Consider the following 17,978-nt stretch of genomic DNA (forward strand, 5'->3'; position numbering starts at 1 on the left):
AAGAGACAAATTCCAGAAAGGCAGCCATGTTGGGTTGCTGCAATGCCCTACAAAAGGTGTGCATCATAAAGGAGGCTGTACCCCAACCTTCCCCAACCTGATGCCTTCCAGATGTTTTGGAACTACACCTACCATCAGCCCTAGTATGGGGCTGATAAGAATTGCCACCCCAAACATCTGGGGGGCACCAGGTTGGAGAAAGCTGTTGCTGCCTCAAGCCACAATAAGGAAGACCCCTTGTCATTTTTCACCTTATCTGACTCTTCTTTTGATCCACCTGTGAAAGCTGAGGACTGCAACAGCATGATCAGTTTCACCAACTGAAGTCAGGGTTAGCCAATGTGGCACCATCCAGATGTTGTTGGACTACAAGATGAATGGAGAAATTCATGGAGGCTATCAATGGCTTCTAGCCTCCATGGTTGGAGGCAGTAATGCTTCTGAATTCCAGTTACTGGGAAACACAGGTGACCAGAGTTGCTGTGCTACTCAGGTCCTGCTTGTGAGCTTCCAACTGGAGCATCTGGGTGGCCACCGTGAGAACAGGATGCTGAACTACATGGACCATTTACCTGATCCAGCAGTCTCTTCTTAACTCCCATTATCCCTGATCATTGACTGTGCTAGCTGGGGACTGATGGGAGCTGTAGTCCAACACCATCTAGAAAGCACCACATTGGTGGTCAATGAGCTGAGTAGCTTATTCCAGGGGCAGACAAGATGGTGATCTCCAGATCTTGAACCACAACTCCCATCAACTAGCTGGGGACTGGTGGGAGCTGTAGTCCAACAGCATCTAGAAAGCACATGTTGGTTGTCCATGAGCTGGGTAGCTTATTCCAGAGACAGCCAACATGGTGCCCTCGAGATGTTGTTGACCTCCAGCTCCCACCAGCCCCAGCCAACATGCCCAATGATCAGGGATGATGGGAGTTGTATTCCATCTGGAGGGTGCCATTTTGCCTACCCCAGGCTTATTCAGCCATGACAACTAAACAGAACCATTACGGCACATTTCCTTGAACCGGGGAGAACGGTGCCAGGAATGGAGGGCAAGACAAGGGTCATATCTACCTTACTGGAGAGGTTTCCATCCAGATTACTGGGAAAGAACCGTGAAGTCACACCACATGGCAGGGTGTGGTAGCTTGGGTTGGAAAAACAGTGTGCATTGCTGTTACCTTGAGATATATCTGGGAAGAAAACAAGTCATCACAACACTCTTTTGGAGCTGCACAGGAGGAAGGAGGGGGAGAGAGGGAGAGAGTGTTATGTGCACACTCCTATGTGCTAAAACACACACACACGGGTAGGTTAGGTTACAAAACCACACCACCACTTCCGATCTGTCAAGCCAGGGATATTTTTGCCTTGCTAAGCTCCCCTCCCTTCAGTCACAGCCCTGCACCAACCATTGTGGAAGACAGGGACCATGGAAGACTCAGTCTCTGGTACGGTGCAAAGAATAAATTTGAATGCAGCCTGGAGGATGCATATAAATATGAAGCTCTATGTGCAAGACCATCCAAACACAGAGATCATGTCTAGCATGTTTAAACCCCGCCTCGTAATTAAGATGTATGCAAGTTGGACCTACAACAAACAGTTGCATTGCATTTGCACCTCCTAGCAGAAGTACTCCTGTTCAGGGTTCCAGCCAGCCAGCCAGCCACACCCTCTTCCCAGCAAGCCATTCCATCTCCTCCCCTCCATTTCCCATTCCCCCTGCCCAACTGACCAGTGTGGGTTGCCCCTTAAATTTGTTTAAAGAACGATTTTATTTTGTACTTCTACATGTGCTGCAGAGGGATGTGAGGGGCAGATGGGGCTCATCTATCTGGGAAGGTAGCCCATCTAGGAGAAGAAAAGCTCTGATCCTAAACCACTGCTGGCTGCCTTGCCAGATATATTTAGGAGAAGAAAAGGCTAAGGAGTAAATCATACACAAATCTGGAGTGGAGTCTCTAAGACCTTTGGATGGCGCTTTGTATGCCTCCTTCTGGCAACTCCTGTAGCCCAGCTGGTGCCAAATGTATTGCTCTGCTTTCCTTTGGACAGTATATCAGTGAGGCCGAGAGGGGGGTCGTGTCATCTGGGCTGCTCAGGACCTCCATACACAATGGCCAGGCTTGCACCTCAGGGAGGTCACTTTGGTTCTGCTGGTGCAGTGGTTTGGCTTCACTCCCAGAGGTGCACTCTATTGTCTCTCAAGACTTGCATCATGTGGAGCCACGGAATAGATCTGTCATGCGGTCTTCATTCATCCCACCGAAAAACTTTAAACTTCTTTAAATTGCAGACGTGGGTCTTTTCATACTTCCCAGATGTGATGTCCTGGACTATGGCTGGTCTTTCAAGTTTCAAGATCAGATACTGGGGAGGGGAGTTGCTTTCAGAAGAGCACCGCCAAGACTGATCATTGGGCTTGTCTACTAAAATATTCTCAGGCGGGTAGGTGGAGGAGAAACTGCTCTGGCGAGGCGTGGTTTAGGCCAGGACATGGCGCTCGAGGGGACCTGCTGTGGCTAAGCCTGGGCCCACCACCGCTGCCATTTTGTTGTCAGCAGCAGCAGCAGCAATGGGTAAACAGATGGGGAGGAGTGCAACTGAATAGAGAAAAGTAATACCAGAACTCAGGGTTCAGGACAGATAAAATAATGTACTTCTTCATGAAGCGCATGAACTACGGAACTCGCTTCCACAGGAGACAGTGATGGCCATCAACTACGGTGGCTTTAAAAGGGGTTTAGGCAGATTCATGAGGAATTAGGCTCTCAGTGGCTACTAGCCACAATAGGCATGTTCCACCTCCTTGGCCTGATCCAACTGAGCTCTCTTTGGTTCTGAGGGGGAAGGAGGGGCTATTAAGAACATAGAGTAAAGTATGCAAAAAATAATATAAATAATAACCTGCGCAATGCATGCAGGATGTCTGAGTTTTTTATTGACGCTTTTTTCAAAAGTACAAAAGTGAAATCTATTCACAACAGAGCTCGGAGAGAGCCTGATCCCTTGGTGCAACGTGGAAAAGGCAGCGCCTTCCTGAGAGAAAGCCAGCAAAAATTGTGACAGGCACATAGGTGGGAACAGAGCAGCTCTCCTGGGCCCTCGTTCTGCAGAGAAACATCCCTGAGGTTAACAACATCCATGAATCAGTGACAGTTCTTTACCTTCTCCTCGGCCAAAGTCTATGACGACCCAGAGAGGAATGCCAACTATTTAAGGGATGCAGAGCTGCCAACTTTAACGACCATCTGTTGGCAATCCATTTGCCTTGCCATTGAACAAAAACCGCCACCCCATAAAGATCAAAATAGCAACACTTCCTTCGGAAGAGTGAAACAAACTCAATTTAGCAATTAAACCACTCCCAGATGAATTAAAAGACCGATAAGAACAGCAAGCGGCTTTGAAAAGCAAGAACAAGAAAAAGAAGCAGGCAGGCTCTCATTTACCTTGTATTAATTAAAAATCTTAATTTGGGGGAGACCTCTACCAATAAAACAAAAACGTTGGTAACTGAACTGGAAAATTCACCGGCACACTTGGGTGCTTCCTTTGTTAAGTGAAAACTTCATGATTCAAGGATACAAATGATATATAGGTTTGGGGGTGGGAATGCAGTACCTCTGCAGGATCCCTCTGGTTAATGAAAGGCTGGAATCAAACTTTAATTGTCAGATGGAGAAGAGCAGACTTGGAATGAATAGATTAGTGCTGTGCCAAAATCCACCCTCCAATTACTCAAAATTTTTCTTCCCCTTCCCCTGCCTCATCTGCTTAAGAAGGTCTTTTGATTTCGGTGGGTGTGCAGCTGGGGTTGCCATCTCGTTGTGCAGTGGACAAGGATGGTGTGTCCGCATCTGCCCTTTGCTTCCTGACTTGCCCCATGGAGACGATCTCGTGATGGGCTTACATTGGGGCATGAGACAGGGGAGGCTGGATACCAAGCCCTCGAGATTTTGTTTTTAGGTGAAGTCCTTCCTTTTCCCTCACAACAAAGCTCACTGCACTGTTTTCTTAAAAAGTCATAAAATCATAGAACTGTAGAGTTGGAAAGGGGCCCTACGTACCATCTAATCCAACTCCCTGCACTGCCAGAAATCACAGCTAAAGAATCCCCGGCAGATGGCCAGCCAACATCTGTAGGAAAACCTCCATGGAAGGAGAGTCTACCACCTTCTGAGGCAGGCCATTCCGCTGCTGAACAGCTTTTGCTGCCAGAAAGTTCTTCCTAATGCCCAGGCGGAATCTTGACTCTTGTCATTTGAATCCATTTGCTCGAGTTCTGCCCTCTGGAGCAGCAGAAACAAGCTTGCTCCACCTTCTGTGTGTCAGTTTTTCAGTTATTTGAAGAAGGCTATCACATCCCCTCTCTGTCTTCTCTTCTCCAGGCGACCCAGTTCCCTCAACTGCTGAAGTGACTTCACTTCATTTAAAACAGGGGTGGGGGACATGAAGCCTGGAGGAAGCCTCTCTATCTGGACCCCAGGGCCATACACCCTCTAGGCCAGCGGTTGTCAACCTGTGGGTCCCCAGATGTTGTTGGACTACAACTCCCATCATCCCTAGCTAGCAAGGCCAGAGCTCAGGGATGATGGGAGTTGTAGTCCAACATCATCTAGGGACCCACAGGTTGAGAACCGCTGCTTTAGGCCCTGTTTTCCATCCTCCTTGAGGGTTTTTGCCTTACTCAAAAGTGTCCTTGAACTCTCATAACGCCTCTTGCCTGTTTGGATGGCAAGCAGAGGGTGTGTGTGTGTGTGTGAGAGCATTTATAGAAAGTAGCCTAGTGCACAAAGGTACACTGCATTCCTTGCTCAACCCACCTGTGCTCCTTCCATCAATTGCATGATGCTGCCCAGAAGGGAATGTGGCCCTTGCTGTGAAAAGGGTACCCCACCTATCCCTTTTTCCTTTTTAATGAACAGCCAACAGGAGTACAGTGGGCAGCCTTCTCAACCCTTCCTGCGATTACAGCAAAGCCCACCCAAGGATGTAATAGCATTTCCAGGAAGTGCAGACAAGCAGAATGCACAATAGAATGAAAGACTAGACACTCGGAAACAGCCCTTGGGTTACCTCAAAAGGAAGGTAACAAAAATTCTGCCCATCACCCACGAGGGTTTTCCTGACATTCTCTCTCCTCTCGGATAATTTTCAAGTGCAATTTCTTCGCTCATTAACTGAGGGGAAATGGTCAAGGGCAAAACAACAACAAAACACAGAATAAATCCTGGCACAGCACTAAGTAGATCCATTTTAAATCCAAGCCACTTGGGAGGGTTTTTTGTTTTTTTAAAGATACACTTGCCTCTTCTGACACCTTGTGGAGTTCCTGATGCCGCCAACTTCACTGCAGGAGAGTCAGACGAGAAAGCATTTGTCAAACTGAAGGAGGCACAGGTGGCCCAGATCAACTTCCCTGAGACCTGTTGCCCAGAGCCTGGTTCTGCCTTATATGTGTTTGAAGTCCAGACAGCACTGAGTGCAAATAAATAGCTCTTCACCTTTAAGGCAGTTTGTGGCCTTTTTTTTTTTTTACATAGGTGGCTCCACCAGAGGGTAGGATTTGAACCCAGGTCTCCCAGAACTTGTGAAAATCCATCAGTATTTTAGTGTCAATTTTTCATAAGATACACATTTTGGCAGGCTATTTTCACTAATATATATGCCTTTTATTGCACACTTTACCCTAATATACAGTGGTACCTCTAGATACGAACGGGATCCATTCCAGAGCCCTGTTCACATCTAGAGGTAAACGTAACTAGCAACGGCACGTCTGCGCACGCACGCGTCGCTTTTCTCCGCTTCTGCGCATGCGAGTGACGTCATTTTGAGCATCTGCGCATGCGCATGCGCAAGCGGCGAAACCCGGAAGTAACGGGCTCCGTTACTTCCGGGTTGCCAAGGAGCACAACTCGAACATGCTCAACTCGAAGCATATTTAACCCAAGGTATGACTGCATATGTTTTTGTACGTATTACTTTGCCGGAAAACTTGCTTGCAATATTTGGACTCGTGTGGATTTTGAAAAGTGTGTCAGAAAGTACAAATTGCCTTTAAATGCAAACCAAAACTATTTTCTCCCCCATCCCTACTCAGGGGCATAGGAGGGGGCGGCGGTCTGCACCGGGTGTCACCCTGAGGGGGGTGCCAAAATGGCGGGTGGCCGAGGGCTACACTCACTGTAGGGTGGCCGAGAGCGCCACTCGAGTGCTGTCTGTATGGGCACTGCTTGAGTGTTGCCCGTATTGGTACCACACATGTGCCGTCCGTATCAGCGGCGCTGGGCGGTCTGCCCCGCCCCTGTGGCCAGTTTGCCCTGCCCCTCGACACCCCACACCAGGTGCCAGAGAGTCTTCCTTCACCACTGCCCCTACTTTGACTCACCTAAGCAGGTTGCTGCATGCACTAGCAGGAGAAAGCCTCGTCCTCCTAAGGAGGAGGTGGAGTTGTGGGCTTCACGGCCTTTCCACGTGCGTGGTGGGCGGAGGCCAGCCCTGCGTGATTGGGGGGATTCCCAATTGGTTGGCTTGGGGGGCGTGGCCTGCCCTATTTAAGGCAGGACATGGCTGGGAATCTCCCTCTTTGCCGCCTGTCAGCTGTTCCTGCTTTTTCCCACCCTCCTGCCCTATAAGGTTTTCATTTCTTGACCTTGCTATGGACCTTGGTTTGTCGCTGTTGAGGGGCCTGGTAGGAATTTTTCCACTTGGCAAATTAGCACCAGCCACTTGGTTTTTACCTACCTCATAACAAATCGTTACAACTTTCTGGGTATTGGCGGTTAGGCATTGGTATTTGTTCTGTAGATGGAAGAGGGGAGGTAGAGCCATCACCTGCCCCGCATATTGAAGGGTAGTCCGTTAAAGGATTCCAGGAGGCATGGCCCTGCCCGAAGCCTAAGGAGGTTAGGGCCCAAGGCACACCCCCCTAGCGGTGACCCCAAAGGAGTTCCTAGTTGATGTGCATCAGCAGGACTCCCCCCTATTGGTGGTTAACCCTTCCCAGACTTCAAGCAGATGGGCTGGAGTTGGATATAGTCGGTTAGGACCAATGCCTAAGCCAATACCGTTCTTCACCTGTAACCAATAAAGCTGTGGCCTTTTTTAGCCCATTAACCTTAATAATTGTGTCATGTGTCATTATTTCCACCTGCCACAGGGTGGGAAGGGATAATTTGGGAGAATGGAGTTGGGACCCTCCTCCTCGCCCCCGCCCTCTCCAACCCCTGATTTCACTCTCACTGGGTCTCTCTAGGGAACATTGTGGCTTCTGGGAATTTAGATGTACTCTCCACAGACAGCAAGCAATTTACCACTGGAATTACAGATGGATACGACCCTCTCTCTGCACGGAGGATGCATTTCATCAGAAAGGAGTTTTCTGCAGCATTACTGCTGGAGGAAGTTTATGGCTGTTTCCCCCAGGGATGCTGGCAAAAGACTGTCTGGGTAGTTTGGAAGAAGAGGATATATAGCCCCTTCTTTGCCTCTCCTCCTTTCAAGCTGGGTGGCTTATCCATCACAGTTTTGATCCAAGTAATCCCAAGGACTATAGCTCTGTGGACTCCCTGACAATCTCAGAAAATCGTAAAATTGAGGGAGCTGCAGCAACTGGAGCTCTTCAAAACCAATTTATGCTTTGGAGCATAAAACAGTATCCGGAACGGTGCCTGTGGATGGCAGCAGAGAATGTTGGGCTGCACCTGAGAGCCCTTCCAGACTTTGTGTTTTTATTGTGCATTCATGCGTTCATGATAGTATTAGGGCAGTTATCCATGAGCCTTGCTTTCAACTCCATTTCCACTCGCAAACATTTCGAGGTGGGCACACCACTTTGTTTCCAAATAGTGCATATCCCACAACTTCCTGCTGAAATCCTGTATCTTTAAATACCCCAGATGTGCTTTTTGGGGTCCCACTTTCGTTGTGCTAGAGCTCAAGAGCCCCTTGAGGATGGCAATAATCCAGTAACAGTGAGGAAGCATCGCAAACCAATTAATAAAGCAGACTGATGTGCAGACAGTGTAAATGCACCACTAGTGAACTATTATTAAATGAATGACATGCTGAAGAAGATATTTGCAAACTCTACCCCTCATCGGTCTAGAGGGGCCCTGAGCTATGAGCCAGAAGCACCGAGTTCAAATGTTACATGGACACACTAAGTGACCAGAGGCAAATGACTCCCAGTTTCAGTCATCCACCTGCAACCTGAGGGTCATACTAATGACTGGCCAACCTTACAAGGTTGTTGTCAGGGTTACTGAAATTGGTTGGTAGTTCTGTGTGTGTGTGTGTGTGTGTGTGCGCGCGCGCGCACACACACACACACACACACAGAACTACCAACCAATTTCAGTAACCCTGAAATTGCGCGCACACACACACACACGCGCACACACACACACACAATTACACACTCCCCCCTTAAAGAAACTTTCCCAGGAAAGCTCACAATAAAGATAAAAATACAACCATGCACCATGAAAAAAGCATATTAAAATAAAAGCGATAAAATAACAGTGCAAATCTGAATTAGTAAATAAAAGAGAAGCATGAGAACCAAACACTGAAGATGAAACTGGGAGAGAAGAAAATATAAACGCAGCTATCTTTATTCACTATTAAAAGTTTTAGTGCTTTTATCGGTGTCTTAGTGATGATTATTTTATGTGTATATTTTTTCTAAAAAAAATGTTTTGTGGATTTTAGCTGCGTCTTATTTACAGTTTTATGATTATGTACCCCACTTTAAGACAGCTCTTTGATCAAACTGTCTATCAATCTTCCAAATAAAATTAAATAAATATTTATTATTATTATTATAATAAAGGTTTCCATCTGGTGCGAAAATGACACCAAAGCAGCTGATGTCAAAGAAACGACAACCCGGCTGATGCCAGGCAAGCCCCTCTAGGGAGGGCATTCTGCAACAGAGGCATCCCCACCACCAGCACCCAGAAGCATCTTTCTCCGATTGCTGCCCATCACACATGGGAAGGGCACACATTCCCAGGGAGAGGCTTCTGAAGATGACCCCACAGCTTGGGGCAGACCCCTGTAGAAATGGGCTGGCGGACAGACCTGCCAGTTATCCTGGGCTATAGCAGGGAGCGCAAACACTTTGAATTGGTCCCAGAAATGGACCAGGATCCACCCCAGCCTTCTCTGCAAGTTGGGTGTTCCTAGGTAGCACCCTAACATTCTTCACTCTCCACAGTTTTTGAAGTGCCTCCAAGAGCAGCTCTGTGTAATGCATTGCAGAAGCCCAACTGAGAAGCTACCCCAGCATGGATGACTGAAGTTAGGGCGTCTCTGTCTGGAAAGGGGTCATGGGTGATGATGCAGCAGCCCAGGCTGGCAAAGAGCAGTCTGTGCCATCAAGGCCACTTGCGCCCCTCAGATGACAGAGTTTGGTCCCAAAGCACCGTGAAATCTCAAACTTGGTTGTTGTTTCTATAGGGGGAGTGCAACTCCATCCAGAACACAAATAACCTGTGCATTTTGGGTGTGTGTGTGTGTGTGTGTGTGTGTGTATAGTTCTGCTACTGAACTCCCACTGACTTTTATGGGAATTTCCCTCTAGAGAACCAAGCCTTGGAATGTTGCAGTTCAGCCTTTCCCAACCTAGCACCTTCCAGATGTTTGGAACTCCAGCTCCCAGCTAGCACAGCTGTCGGCAAAGGCTGTTAGAGAAACTCTGCCTCTCTGACTCTCATTGGAACACAGGGCATAGGCAGACCGCCAGCCCACCTAACCCAGGTGTTGTCTACACGGACTGGCAGCAGCACAGTTTCGGGCAGGGTTACCTCCCAGTCCTATCTGGCTATTCCATCCAGGATTGAATTTGGGTCCTTCTGCATGGAAGACAGATGCTAAACCACTGAGCTATGGCCCTTCTCTCGCTGCTGCTTTTTGGGGGGCAGGGGAGCGAGTCTATTTCTCTGCTCCACCCACTAGCCTCTGCCTGTCCTGGCCTCCCTACATATCCAAGGTAAGACTTTGGGGAATGGCAGCGTCCAAGAGGAAAACGAAGAAGTCCTTTGTGCCAAAAAGAAACAGACATTTATTTCCCTTCCCTCGTAAAAGCGTCAGAGCCCGCATTGCATCACCATAAGGAAAGGAAGTGTCCCTTACCAGAGAGTGAGTAATCGGTGTTTGTCATCCGCATGGCTGGCGTGTACGAGACGCTTGGCATGTCGTGGCCTTTCTTCTGCTTCCGTCGATACCACACGAAGAGTGCCAGCAGAACCATAATAATTAGCAGGAGGATAATAATCCCAATGATGGCTCCCACTGAATGCCTCTCCGATCCAAGAGCGGGACTAATTTTAGTATAGGGGTTTAATTCTTCCATCATGAGAGCCGCTGTTAAAAATAATTCACAATGTGCTGTTAAATTGAGTGGCAGAAACCCATTTTGCAAGGAGAGGCGTTTATCTCTCCTTCCCTCCCTCCCGGCTCTTTGGAATCTCTGGACTACAAATACTGGATGGAAACATTTGCAACACCAGCAAAATATTTTGTAACTTGCTGCCCCTATCCAGGGTTTTTTCCCCCCACCCCAGGGATGGGTAAAAATGTCAATTTTAGTTTCTCATCTTGCCATCCCATGCTTGGGCTCACCCATCGCTATCTGAGAGGCTGCCGAAAGACATACTTGGGCACTCAGTTTGAAAGAAGAGGATAAGGGATTTTGTCTCACCTTGGTCACACCTGATTCCTTTGAAGCCAGGGCTGCAGTAGCAGGTGCCCGTAACGTAGTCGCAGGTCGCGTTGTTCATGCATTCACACAGCTGCTGGCAACCGTAACCAAATGTTCCTGGGGGGCATTCTGCAAATTCAAAAAGGGTGAGAAATTATGGGTCTATGGACCACAAGAAAGCTGTGTGTGTTTGTGTAACAAGGGTGAAATGGTTGGTGAGAACTTTGACAAGAAGAGACCATTTTTATATATACACCATTTTTTTCTGTGTATAAGACGTCCCCATGTATAAGATGACCCCTATTTTTTTAACCCAAAATTAAGAAAATGCACTATGCACTATCTGTGTATAAGACGACCCCTTATTTTAAACTTCAACAATTTAGGAAAAAATATAGTCTTATACACGGAAAAATACGGTATATTTTTAAATGGAGGATTTGTTAGTATAATGATTCATATATCCTGTTCTTCTAACATGCATCTATTACTCAAGGCAGCTAACAGTAATGGCAATCTCCATGTTACACAAGAACAGAGGAAATTTCCTTATACCAAGGCAGACCACTGGTCCATCCAGTTCAGTATTGCCTACACTGGCTGGCAATAGCTCTCCAGGGTTTAAGGCAGGGAATCTCTTCCACCAGGGAAGGAGCAGGTGAAGCTGGGAAGGGGGGGGGGAGGAATGAGGCCAAGGGGCTGCAGGTTGAACACAGCCCATAGGTTTGCCCACCTATGACTTGGGCAGAAAGACAGCAGAGCTCTTGCCATCTATTCTTCTGCATTTATTTAATTTGTTTATGAATATTTATAAACAGTAGAAACAACAGCAACCATAAAACACCATTTCATAAATCTGCAGGGACCACTAAAATAAAGCAAGTTTATACTTCATTAAATTGTGCCGGTGTGCCTTGTTGCTCTGATGCTTCAGTGACAGCAGCAACAATATCCTGGGATGGCGCCAGCGCTTGACATCATTGGGCAGCTACAGGGGTCTGCTGCTGATGCCCCCTCCCCAAATATTTTCTGGCCTAACACTCCCAAGGAGCACCAGGTGTCTGGATGTAGACACCTTTAAGATTTCCCACAATGCCCCTCACCTAGTGTCACCACTGGGAAATTGTGGGAAACCTAAAGGGTAGCTGGGCACCGCCTGGACTGCTTCTACCACAGCTAAACAATTTGCCTAAGGTCCACAAACAATGGAAGGAGTCCATTAAAGGACACTCTCCCTGGAAGGGGTAGGGGCCTGACAACAAAAGTATCCATGATTTAGCTCTGCATTCTTCCTCCCTTTTTTCTCCTCCTGGATGCTGAAAGTTTGGTTGTCCTGTATTTCTATCAGAGGCAAAATGATTGAATGTCCAATGACATAATTTATTCAAGCAATTACCATGATGGCCTAGGACAATAAATCCAGAGGCTGCTTATAATGTATTGTTGAGCAACTTTCTGTAAGAAATAGAAAAGAAGGCTGCAAAGCGGCCTGGAAATTCCTGAGACTTTGGAGAAAGAGAGAAGAAGGGGGAGTTCTACAGGAAGCGCCAGTCAACTGTACTATTTATTCGCCCTAATCCAGCAAAGCTCCTTCAAGATGACCACCTCCTTGGTCCCATCAGACACAGGCTGCCCAGCTCAGCAGCAACACTTTCATAAAGTCCACTGGAGGAAGGCAACTCTCTCCCTTCCAAAAACCATCATTAAAGCCCTGAATGTGAACATTCAGGTCACGACTGGACCTAATGGTCAGGGGTCCCTTTACCTTTTTAAGCTCTCAACATTATTTTCTATCTTAAATTGCAGGGAGAGCTGTTTTTATCATGTAAGGTCATAGTCATCTTCACACCACACAATTAAAGCACTATGATACCACTTTAAACAGCCACAGCTTCCCCCAAAGTATTCTGGGAGCTGTAGTTTGTTAAGGGTGCTGAGAGTTGATAGGAGACCCAGGAGATGCTGGAGTAGAGGGGCCACCTATGGCCCCATCTAGCAGGCTCTTTTTATGTTCTTGCTGATCCATGGGTGGAGTGGGGAGCCTAAAATGCATTAAAGGGCAACCTACCTGCCACAAATAGTGAGCAAAGCTTTGGAGTTCTCTAGAGCTCTTCATCAGAATGGATAAGTAAGCACTTCTCTTGGGTCTTTTAATCACTGAGGTTTTGTGCATTTTAGCACTTAGGACTATTTCATTTCCTCCTTTGTTGGATTTAGTGGTTTTTAAATAGTTTTTATTGATCTTGCGCTGTGGCTTCTTGATGGTTTTATGTGGCATTGATGCCGATCATTGTGCCAGTATTTTTTTTTTGCTTCCGTATTGCTTGTTTTTAGCTTTGACTATATTTGCCATGCATTGATTTTTAAAATTTGTGAACTGTCCAGAGAGAGCACGGTTAATTGGGCAGTATAAAAATGCCCCAAATAAAAGAGACAGATAAATAAGAACCCTGCAGCTGCATCAGGCCAACGGGGGCCCATCTAGTCCAGCAGACTGTTCTCACAGTGGCCAACCAGATACCCCACTGGGAAGGCTGCAAGCAGGATTGGAGCTGAACAGCATTATCCCCATCTGTGATTCCCAGCGACAGGCACACTGTTTCAGCGCTGGAGGCAGAACACAGCCATCACCATTGATAGCCTTCTCCTCCGTCATTTCAAAGCCACCCAAGTTGGCGGCCATCACTGCATGTTTGTGGGAGCAGATGCCATCGTTGAACTATGCACTATGTGAAAAAAGGGCTTCCTTTTGTCTCCTGACTCTGAAGAAATAAATAAGCACAACAGGACACAGCAAAAGCTGACGTGATATTAAAGTCACACCACCTATACTTTGTAAGTGTCTGAAGGTGGATTCTAGGAGTTGCTGTGTGCTGCCTTAATTGGATTGGCCTCTGCTAGGAGATAGGAACACGAGAACATAAGCAGAGCCTTCTGGATTAGGCCAGTGGCCCATCTAGTCTACTCTCTTGTTTTCACAGTAGCCACCCAGGAGAAGTCTGCAAGGAGGACCCACGTGCAAAACCATCCTCTCCTCATGTGGTTTCCAGCAACTGGTATTCAGAAGCATTGCTGCTTTTGACCATGGGCGAAAGCTTAACCACTGTGGCTAGAAAACATTGATAGCCTCTGCCTCCATGATTTTGTCCAATCCTCTTTTAACGCCATCCAGCTTGACTCCTGTGGGAGTGGGTAAAAAGCTATCAAATGCTGCTAGCCAAAATGGCTATGGTCTGTCTCCACATTCGGAGGCAGTAATATTGTCCCCACCTTCAAAAAGTGTGTGGGAGGGGGGAGACCCAGGTAGCTACTAACTGGTGAGCTTGACATCGATACAAGGAAAGTTCCTAGAACAGATAATTCAACAGTTGGCCTGAGAGCACTGAACGGGTTGGAGAACTGGGCCCAAACTAATGAAATGAATTTCAGTAGTTTTGCACTTTGGCAGGAAGAACCACCAGCACATTTATAAGATGGGGGACACCTAGCTTGCCAGTAGCACATGGGAAAAGGATTGAGAAGGTCTTAGCAGACCACAAGCTGAACATGAGTCCACAGTGGGATGAAGCAGCAAAAAAGCTAATGCTATTCTAGACTGCATCAACACAAGTATAGTGTCATGATCAAGAGAAATAGAATAGTCCCCCTCTATTCTGCCATACCTGGACTACTCTGTGGAGTACAGTGTCCAGTTCCGGACACCGCAATTTAAGGAGGATATTGACAAGCTGGAACATGTGCAGAGGAGGGCAGCTAAGATGATCAAGGGTCTGGAAAGCAAGCCTTATGAGGAACTGTTGAGGGAGTTGGGTATGTTTAGCCTGGAGAAGAAGAGGGCTGGAAGATGGAGCAAGCTTGTTTCCTCCTGTTCCAGAGCGTAGGAGCCAAACCAATGGATTCAAGTTAAAAGAAAGGAGATTCCAACTAAACATTAGGAAGAACTTTCTGGTGGTAAGAGCTGTTTGATAGTAGAATGGCCAATGTGAGATCAAGGTGCTGGACTAGATGAGCTACTGGCTCTTCTTATGTTCTTAAGAAGGTTCCTCACTACTGCTGCTGCAGCAGAAGGTGGAAAGGTGCTTTGCAATTAGCTTCAACAGCTGCCTCCCACAACTTGAAACAGAGCATAAGGTGTGAGGACACACACACACACACATATTCATTTTCAATTGTGAACACAGCCAAAGGGAAAAGACCCTCCTAGGATGAAGGGGAGAAGGTCAGCAACAACTTACTTTGCTCACACTGCTTCCCCGTAAACCCTGTCCTGCATGTGCACTGCCCAGTAATGTGGTCACAATCCGCTCCATTCTGACACTGGCAGACGTTGGCACAGCTTTTCCCATAGAAAGCAGCTGGACATCCTGGAGTGGGGGGTAGAAATAGGGAAAGAAGAAGAGGTAAATAAGTAGAAAAGGGAAGCTTTTAATGTTTAACATACTATTGTATTTTAATATTTTGTTGGAAGCCACCCAGAGTGGTTGGGGAAACCCAGCCAGATGGGCGGGGTATAAATAAATTATTATTATTATTATTATTATTATTATTATTATTATTAATCAGGGGACCTGATTGCTGAAGCTCTCTTTTGGTTCCTGCATGCCATGCCCATGATCAAATCACAGGAGGCTTGTTCACAAGTTACAGATAACACAGGTACAAGCTGCTCCTTGTTTGTGTGCAAGTGTGTGCATGTGTCAATTTGTACAAACTACTGTGTACACAGGCAACACAGACTGCACTCCCATTGCATGTACAAGGGTTGTTATTGTTCAGTCGTTTAGTCATGTCCAACTCTTCGTGACCCCATAGACCAGAGCACGCTAGGCACTCCTGTCTTCCACTGCCTCCCGCAGTTTGGTCAAAGTCATGCTGGTAGCTTCGAGAACACTGTCCAACCATCTCGTCCTCTGTCGTCCCCTTCTCCTTGTGCCCTCCATCTTTCCCAACATCAGGGTCTTTTCAAGGGAGTCTTCTCTTCTCATGAGGTGGCCAAAGTATTGGAGCCTCGGCTTCAGGATCTGTCCTTCCAGTGAGCACTCAGGGCTGATTTCCTTAAGAATGGATAGGTTTGATCTTCTTGCAGTCCATGGGACTCTCAAGAGTCTCCTCCAGCACCATAATTCAAAAGCATCAATTCTTCGGCGATCAGCCTTCTTTATGTACAAGGGTACAGCTCAGCTATCGTCTACACAGGTGCACAGACTGCATACTTGTTGAATGTAAAGTCTGAACACCCCTAATGTGGGAAAAGGGGAAATGCAGACACGTCTGAGGGTGGCTGCTAGCTGCTCTGCAGCAGAAGAGCCATGATGGGGAAAAGAGGCAACCACAGAGTATGTAGACTAGGGGAGAACAGCAGCATGGGGACGGTAGCTCAGTGGCAGAGCATCTGCCTTGCATGCAGATAGTGTCAGGATCAAATCCTGGCATCTCCAGGTAAGGCTGGGAAAGACCCCAGTCTGAAACTCTGGAAAACTGCTGCCAGTCAGTGTAGACAATATTGAGCTGGATGGACCAATAGTCTCAGTATAAGGCCACTTCCTATGTTCCTATGACTTGTAGGGACAGCATGGGTGGAAATCAATGCTTTTTTTAAATGTGTGAGTCAGCCTTGTAAAGATGTTGAAGTGTGACTCTTACACAGTGGCATAGGAATCTGCCTTATACTGAACTAGACCATTGGTCTATCTAGCTCAGAATTGCCTGCACTGACTGGCAGCAGTTGTTCTCCAGGGCTTCAGGCAGGGGACATTCCCAGCTTTGCCTTGAGATGCCACTGGGACCTTCTACATGCAAAGCAGATGCTTCACCACTGATCAACAGCCCTCCCCCAATTTCAACTATTTAATTTAGAACGCCTGGCTGCTAATGATGCAGAAACTTGCATTTAAAAAGTCTCCTAATTCCAAATGTTCAGGTTCTAAAAACTGCCGTTCCGCTGGAAGGACACAGGTAAGTGATCTCCTAATTTCAAAATAAATCTGGTGGTCTTGTTTGGCTTTGTCTCAAAACAAATTAAGTGCACTGCAGAAACGTTGACGTGTCTGCCTTGGAAGTAAGTGCTGGGGAATTAAGATGTTATGTACACAAATAGATAAATCAAGTTTTACTCCTCTTTTTTTCTCTTTTGGTTAACATCTCTTTTTACTAGGAACATTTGTTTCTTTGCTTTGTTTTTTGGCAGAGATTAAGTGTGCATTAGCAAAACGCCCCCCCCCCCGGATGCAATGCAGGAAGCTCCCGCAAGGGGGCAGTGCATACTTTTAAAAAGCAGACACATTCCCACTAAACAACACCACCACCATCATTTAAAGCTGTAAATCTTACGTTGTGTACAGTAGGGACCCGTCCAGCCAGGGGTGCACCTGCATTCTCCATCGTGAGGGCTGCATACTGCACCATTATGACAACTGCAAGAATGAAAACAGTCTGCACCCCAAAAGCCAACAGGGCATGCTGGAGAGAAAGAAAGAGAGATAAAACAATTATAAAATATTTCCATATATCTATGTTTTTGAAAGGCCAGCTACTTCGGCTGCATTCACACAGCAGTTTACTCCATTCCCCCCAATGTTTCCCTAACTGTTAATTTCTGTTCTATATTTAAGCTTTCACACAATACAGTGGTACCTCAGGTTAAGTACTTAATTCGTTCCGGAGGTCCGTACTTAACCTGAAACTGTTCTTAACCTGAAGCACCACTTTAGCTAATGGGGCCTCCTGTTGCTGCCGCGCTGTCGGAGCCCAATTTCTGTTCTTATCCTGAACCAAAGTTCTTAACCTGAAGCACTATTTCTGGGTTAGCGGAGTGTGTAACCTGAAGCGTATGTAACCCGAGGTACCACTGTATAAAACCCATTTCTAGAAAACGAATGGAATATAGCGCATGCTCAGTGCTCCTTTCCATGTTATTTGATTCTAGAAAAAATCCCATTTGCAGCCTTCCCTTTACCTGGAAAATCGTGGGAGCAAAGCGACAAAATTTGGGGAGGCATATTGGCACGCAGTTCTTTCCTGCTGTTTTCATGGGGGAATCATGGGGGGGGGGGGAGCGGGCTATGCAGAATTGCATATTGCACAGAAGTCAATGGCGAGCTCTGAGTGTGCACTCATCATCATCATTTTTAATTTGTATACCGCCTTTCTATCTTACAATACTCAAGGCGGTTTACAAGCTGAAGAAACAAAAAATGTACATCTTATAACAATCTAATGCAATACAAAAATGTGATAATAAAACATAACTTTAAAATAGGCAACC

General features: G+C 46.7%; 1 protein-coding gene across 7 annotated transcripts in view; it reads right to left on the reverse strand.

Moving 5' to 3' along the window:
- The window catches only part of MEGF11 (multiple EGF like domains 11), a 339,710-nt gene that overhangs the window by 21,999 nt on the left and 299,733 nt on the right, over positions 1–17,978 (reverse strand). For all 7 annotated transcript variants that reach the window (XM_028705587.2, XM_028705582.2, XM_028705584.2 and 4 more), the window contains 4 exons: positions 17,045–17,173; positions 14,950–15,078; positions 10,715–10,843; positions 10,147–10,377 (listed from right to left, as the gene is read on the reverse strand). In XM_028705587.2, the coding sequence (XP_028561420.2) occupies positions 10,147–10,377; positions 10,715–10,843; positions 14,950–15,078; positions 17,045–17,173 (618 nt within the window). The remainder of the gene's footprint in view (positions 1–10,146; positions 10,378–10,714; positions 10,844–14,949; positions 15,079–17,044; positions 17,174–17,978) is intronic.

The sequence above is a fragment of the Podarcis muralis genome, chromosome 14 (genome assembly GCF_964188315.1).
Source record: "Podarcis muralis chromosome 14, rPodMur119.hap1.1, whole genome shotgun sequence".
NCBI classification, from domain to species: domain Eukaryota; kingdom Metazoa; phylum Chordata; class Lepidosauria; order Squamata; family Lacertidae; genus Podarcis; species Podarcis muralis.